This window comes from Carassius gibelio, chromosome B9 (assembly GCF_023724105.1).
Source record: "Carassius gibelio isolate Cgi1373 ecotype wild population from Czech Republic chromosome B9, carGib1.2-hapl.c, whole genome shotgun sequence".
Lineage (NCBI taxonomy): Eukaryota > Metazoa > Chordata > Actinopteri > Cypriniformes > Cyprinidae > Carassius > Carassius gibelio.
Window position 1 is genome coordinate 5,795,080 of NC_068404.1, and position 6,157 is coordinate 5,801,236.

The 6,157-nt window shown below is 37.0% G+C and overlaps 1 protein-coding gene across 2 annotated transcripts in view; it reads left to right on the forward strand.

Moving 5' to 3' along the window:
- cd58 (CD58 molecule) overlaps positions 1–5,680 on the forward strand; it is a 7,210-nt gene extending 1,530 nt beyond the window's left edge. Inside the window, exons 3-9 of one of the 2 annotated variants that reach the window (XM_052565034.1) lie at positions 171–416; positions 502–600; positions 736–774; positions 1,012–1,065; positions 1,209–1,313; positions 1,895–3,091; positions 4,877–5,680. In XM_052565034.1, coding sequence (XP_052420994.1) covers positions 171–416; positions 502–600; positions 736–774; positions 1,012–1,065; positions 1,209–1,313; positions 1,895–3,091; positions 4,877–4,932 — 1,796 coding nt within the window. In that variant the 3' untranslated portion in view covers positions 4,933–5,680. The remainder of the gene's footprint in view (positions 1–170; positions 417–501; positions 601–735; positions 775–1,011; positions 1,066–1,208; positions 1,314–1,894; positions 3,092–4,876) is intronic. The other variant, XM_052565035.1, reaches the window with a different exon arrangement.
- The last annotated feature ends 477 nt before the right edge of the window (positions 5,681–6,157 follow it).

A 6,157-nucleotide genomic window follows, 5' to 3' on the forward strand; every position in this document is an offset into this window, starting at 1 on the left:
TTATTTCAATTTAATTTCAGTTCACACTAAAATTGTTTACAACACAGAAAGTACATTACTCACTGAAAAGGTCATTTTTGTTTTGTAAATTTTAAATGTTGATTGATAATCTCAAAATGACAAAATATCAGCTGGTTATCACTAAATATCTGTCTGCTTCTGTATCTTAGATGCTCTGCCAGAGCCACGGGTGACTTGTGAAGTGAACAAGACTTCAAATGTGAAAAAACTGTCCTGTTCAGTGGAATCCCAGACTCAGCCGAGCTATGAATGGAGTGGATCTGATGTAAAACAGCCAGGGCCAACACTTGTTGTTAATGAACAGGAGGAAAACCTTAACTCAGTCTATACCTGCACTGTGAAGAATAAAGCTGGAAGCAGGACCACAGACTTTAATCTGCAAGACTGTGCCACAGGTGAGCTAGTCAGTCATTCAACACAATACCTTGAGAGTTTGATGCTAGATGCTGTAAACTGTTTCTTTAATGGTTTTGTTTGCAGGCAGAGCAAACCCTGCTGTGCTTGTTCCAGTCTTAATAGTCCTATTGCTTCTCATTATTCTGCTTGCTGCACTGGTATTTTACTTCTACAGACGTAAGTGTAAGTGTTAGTGCCATGAAAAAATATTCAACATATCACCATCAAAATGCATCTTTAGTTGACTCCCATGGCTCGCAAAGATTATGGTGCATAGATTAACATAATTTTCTTTTTGTCATGTACATGCACGAGAAGTAAGGAAGTCTGGACTAGATACAGAGGATCCTGAAAAGGGTAGGATAATATTTTTTGAAAATTTCTATAAGGGAATTAATAGAGCATGAGCATTTATATAATGAACAATTTTTTTTATTTTATATATATATATATATATATATATATATATATATATATATATATATATATATATATATATATATATAAATATATATATATATATATATATATATATATATATATATATATATATATAAAAATATATAAATGTGTGTGTGTTTTCTACTAACATAGGTGAAAGTGAAAGCATTTGCCTGTTAGGAGATAAATCAATGGAGGCTATGCCAGGTAACAAAAGATTTAATATTTTTGCTATTATTAGTATAACATGCTGTCATCACATCTGCTGCCCATGTTGCTGAATATCACTATAAGCTCTCAGCTCTTATTGAGAATGAATGACTTTCAAGGTTGACACATGAAATTCTTAGAAACCCAAGACACTGAAGATGCAGATGAAAATGAGGAAGACCGGGCACCTGAAGAGAAAAAAGAGAAGGAAGAGGAAAACAAACAAACAGACAATCTGAAAACAGGTAAAAATCTGGAAAATGGTGGATTAAGAGTTTTTGTATTCACTTTGGAATTCTTTTAAAATTTATGCATTTGCATTAAATCATTTAGCTTGAATCATACATCCTTATTAAAATCATTTCATATTGTCTTCGAAAAACAGAAATAGCTGTTCTTTTAGTAAGGTTTTTTCTTTAAGAATCTCTATCAGTTGTTTGTTGACTGCACAGAAAATCTGGCTTCCTTAAAATTTTTATCTGGCATATTTTGGCATTGTTTATACAATCCTTTTATATATTAATATCTTCTGAATTCCAGTGTTTTTGTAAAAGTAAGTTAACACATTAAGTGTTCTTTGTGATCTGCTTCAGTTGAAGATTAAGGGATAGCTAAGACATTGATTTCAAAGCACAAACATCTAGGGCTCTAAGCATTTCATTTTTGGTTTCACTTGGAAGCTGGAATACACCAAGCCATATTTTCATACTGTATAATTTGCATGGAAGGCTGTCTTATTATTTGAGGATTGGATGAGCCTTTTAAATAGGCAGGACTTTGCAACAAGTGACCAATTCCTGACTTTGCTTTTCATTTATAATCACAGCTGAAGGAGAACTAGAAAAAAATAGAAAAAACTGTGAAAATGCAGATGAAGAAAATGCTAACAGCAAAGCTGATAAAACCGACACAGAAATAGAGATCCAGAAATCCTTACAAACCCAAGAAGAAATGGAGAAAAGTCAGATACTGAAAAATAAGAGTGAAGATGAAGAGAAGAAACCTGAGGAGCGGACTGAGACACCGGGAGAGCAGACCACTGAAGAATCGGATAACAATGAGAGTGAAGATCGAGAGAATCAACCTAAAGAGCGGACTGAGACACCGGGAGAGCAGACCACTGAAGAATCGGATAACAATGAGAGTGAAGATCGAGAGAATCAACCTAAAGAGCGGACTGAGACACCGGGAGAGCAGACCACTGAAGAATCGGATAACAATGAGCGTGGAAATCCAGAGAATCAACCTAAGGAGCGGACTGAGACACCGGGAGAGCAGACCACTGAAGAATCAGATAACAATGAGAGTGAAGATCGAGAGAATCAACCTAAGGAGCGGACTGAGACACCGGGAGAGCAGACCACTGAAGAATCGGATAACAATGAGAGTGGAAATCGAGAGAATCAACCTAAGGAGCGGACTGAGACACCGGGAGAGCAGACCACTGAAGAATCGGATAACAATGAGAGTGGAAATCGAGAGAATCAACCTAAAGAGCGGACTGAGACACCGGGAGAGCAGACCACTGAAGAATCGGATAACAATGAGAGTGGAAATCGAGAGAATCAACCTAAGGAGCGGACTGAGACACCGGGAGAGCAGACCACTGAAGAATCGAATAACAATGAGAGTGGAAATCGAGAGAATCAACCTAAGGAGCGGACTGAGACACCGGGAGAGCAGACCACTGAAGAATCGGATAACAATGAGAGTGAAGATCGAGAGAATCAACCTAAGGAGCGGACTGAGACACCGGGAGAGCAGACCACTGAAGAATCGGATAACAATGAGAGTGGAAATCCAGAGAATCAACCTAAGGAGCGGACTGAGACACCGGGAGAGCAGACCACTGAAGAATCGAATAACAATGAGAGTGAAGATCGAGAGAATCAACCTAAAGAGCGGACTGAGACACCGGGAGAGCAGACCACTGAAGAATCGGATAACAATGAGAAAGACGGGGCACCTAAAGTGAAAAAAGAGAAGGAAGAGGAAAACAAATTAATAGACAACATGAACAAAGGTAAAGATTATAAATTTTTCTAGAAAAACAAAACTTTGTTTGCTTTGTATTTAAATCAACTATTAGACCTTAATATTGTACACTGACAATCTCAAGTTAAATTTGCTACCAGACTTCAGTTTTGATGTAAGTGATGTTTAATGATGTTTTGGGTGTCCAGCCTGATGTCATTCGTCAAGAAGAGCCATATTTGATTGAGATTGTAGCATTTTGAAGAATTTTCAGTGAAAAACTATTTAAAGGGGGGGGGGGGGGGGTGAAATGCTCATTTTCACTCAATATCCTGTTAATCTTGAGTACCTATAGAGTAGTACTGCATCCTTCATAACTCCAAAAATTCTTTAGTTTTATTATATTCATTAGAGAAAGATAGTCTGTACCGATTTTTCCCGGAAAAACACGACCGGCTGGAGGCGTGACGTGTGGGCGGAGCTAAAGAATCACGAGCGCCAGTAGGCTTTTGCGTAGAGAGCATGTGGGAGCTGTGACACCGTGAGGGAAAAAACCAACCAAAACAAACCATGGCTAACAGTCAGATTCAGCATATATTTATGATCCAGAATCAGATCCAGAGGCTGAAATTGAACAAGAGCAGCATCAGCAACGACGTCTCTATGTGGTATGTACTGAAACTGTATATATTTGCTTAGCGGTTTTGGAAAATGACTAAGTTCCACTTTGTCGTCTCTTTTTTATTTTTTTGATTTAAGCTGTACATGTGGAAAGTGCAGTTTGATGACAACATTGCATGTTGTTTACTTGATGTGCTTACGCGCTGATAGCTAAGTTAACAACACAGAGATATTTGAAGCAGTTTTACTCACCGCATGCAGTTCCAACACACGATCGTGACCCTTTTTCGTTGGGACTGCATTATTCTTAAGAAATAAACAATGTACAAATCCGGCGTCAAACTGGGCCTTGTTTGTAAAACAAGCATCTTCGAAATGCAGGGAACAAACACAAATACTTGCACACCTCCGTTGATGCTCTGTAAAAAAATAAACTCCATCCACTGGTCCCTTAATGCTGTTTCTCTTTTGGTGATCTGTGCAGGGTTGTCTTGCCCTGGCAACCAAAAACACACTCCTTTTGTGACATTTCGCGACGCTCTCGCTCTGATCAGTGAAGTCTGTTGTGCTCTCAGTGCTCTGCTATACGGGAGCGTGCGCTCTTCCGGGAGAAGTGCCCTCAGGACCCATATAAGGAAATTCCGCTCCATCTAACGTCACACAGAGCCATACTCGAAAAAAACTTTCCGAAACTTGTGACAAACCGGAAGGAGTATTTTTGAAACAGAAATACTCCTTCAAACGTACAACTTAATTTTTGAAACTTTGTCCATGTTTAGCATGGGAATCCAACTCTTTAACAGTGTAAAAAAACTCAGTATGCATGAAATAGCATTTCACCCCCCCTTTAACATTTCAGTGTTGTTTATCACACCAAGCAATCATGAGACTGAATTAAACACATGAGATGTATAGACAACTACAGACAACTTATCATACTTTCATGGGGATTTTATGGTGCTTTTTTGTCCTTTTTGGAGCTTGGTAACAGAAACACACACTTTGTTATTTTTATTTTCAAACAAAAGTCCACAGTCTGCTGTGACAGGAAGAATTACAGTGGACACAGGAAATGTAGCAGTAATCCACCTTTGCATAGCGAAGCTCCCAATGATCCATTTTCTTTCTATTCAGAAGTTTGATAATGATTTAGTCATTAGTATTTTGAATTGTTGGATGAAGTTTTTCATCTTGTTTATTTTTTTTGTTATAGATTCACCGTCTAACCTGGACACCAGTGATCTCTCTTCAAACCTGAATATGGAATGAGCGAGAACAAGGCAGGAAAGAAAAAAAAGGATGTTCCAGAAATTAAAGAGACAAAAAAAAATAACTTTCTAGACAACACAAACAATTGCATATATGTGGCCAGAGGACAAGAAAGCAGAAACCGAGACCAACAGCTTCCCAAAACATGCAATGAAGGAAGATCATAGTTCAGAAATTAGAGAACAGTTTTTAAACAAATAGTTTTGTACAGATTGTGATGATAAAGTTTATAGTAAGGAAAGCAAAATGGGCAGTTTTATCAGCTGTGAAAGAGGAAGAGAAAATCTGTCAACTAGAGCCATGTGAAGGTAGTAAAGTCAGATAAGACACTCGAGGGTGGAAAAGATGAAGTTTGAGCTTGAACAAGGTGTGGAGAAGTAATACTCAAATACTTTAGCATAAAGTTTGTCAGTTTGTCAGTTTTAATGTAGAACAATTAATTTAGTACAGTTAATTTTATATAAATGATTCTACTACATTAAGAAAAAAAATGTTTATGTAAATATGCGCAAGTAGAATATTATTATACCCTTGTATATTTCCATGAAATTTCTTTAAAGCTGTCTGTCTGTATCTGTATACAAACCAGCTATCAGAAATAGGGTAGATTGAACACTAAACACATCATTTGTGAATGGCCACTAGAAGTCTACTTCAGACTGATGGACAAACTCTATTGGACGATGGATTGGTGTGGACTGTTGGCCAGTAGAAGAATTCAGCGGACATAAACATTATATTGACAGTCCTTTCATGTCTGCACAGTGTATCACTCATCTGCACAACAATGTGTTACAGAGGCAGCAGACAGCTAGGCAGCTCACTAGGTTTCAGAACAAAGCCAGAGTCACACTGAAATGAAAGCTTGAAGGCCAACAAAAAGAATGCTGAAGAAGTTATGAAGACACATATTGTGAAAAATTATATATATATATATATATATATATATATATATATATATATAGTTAATATATTTTGGTGCTAAAACTGTTGTATATACTAGTAGATTTTATATAATGTTAATTTTGAATGGGTGAATATTAGTCATGATTTAACTCTTCTTTTTTATGATTTTTTTTTTTTTTTTTTTTTTTGTCAAAATCAAATCTGTGGTGTGATAAAAGTACTGTAATTTAGAGCATGTTGTCCTCAAAAAGCATATACCGGGGAACCCAGAATCAACAATTGTGTGTGTGTGAACTTCTTTTAACTATTTTGTTTATAC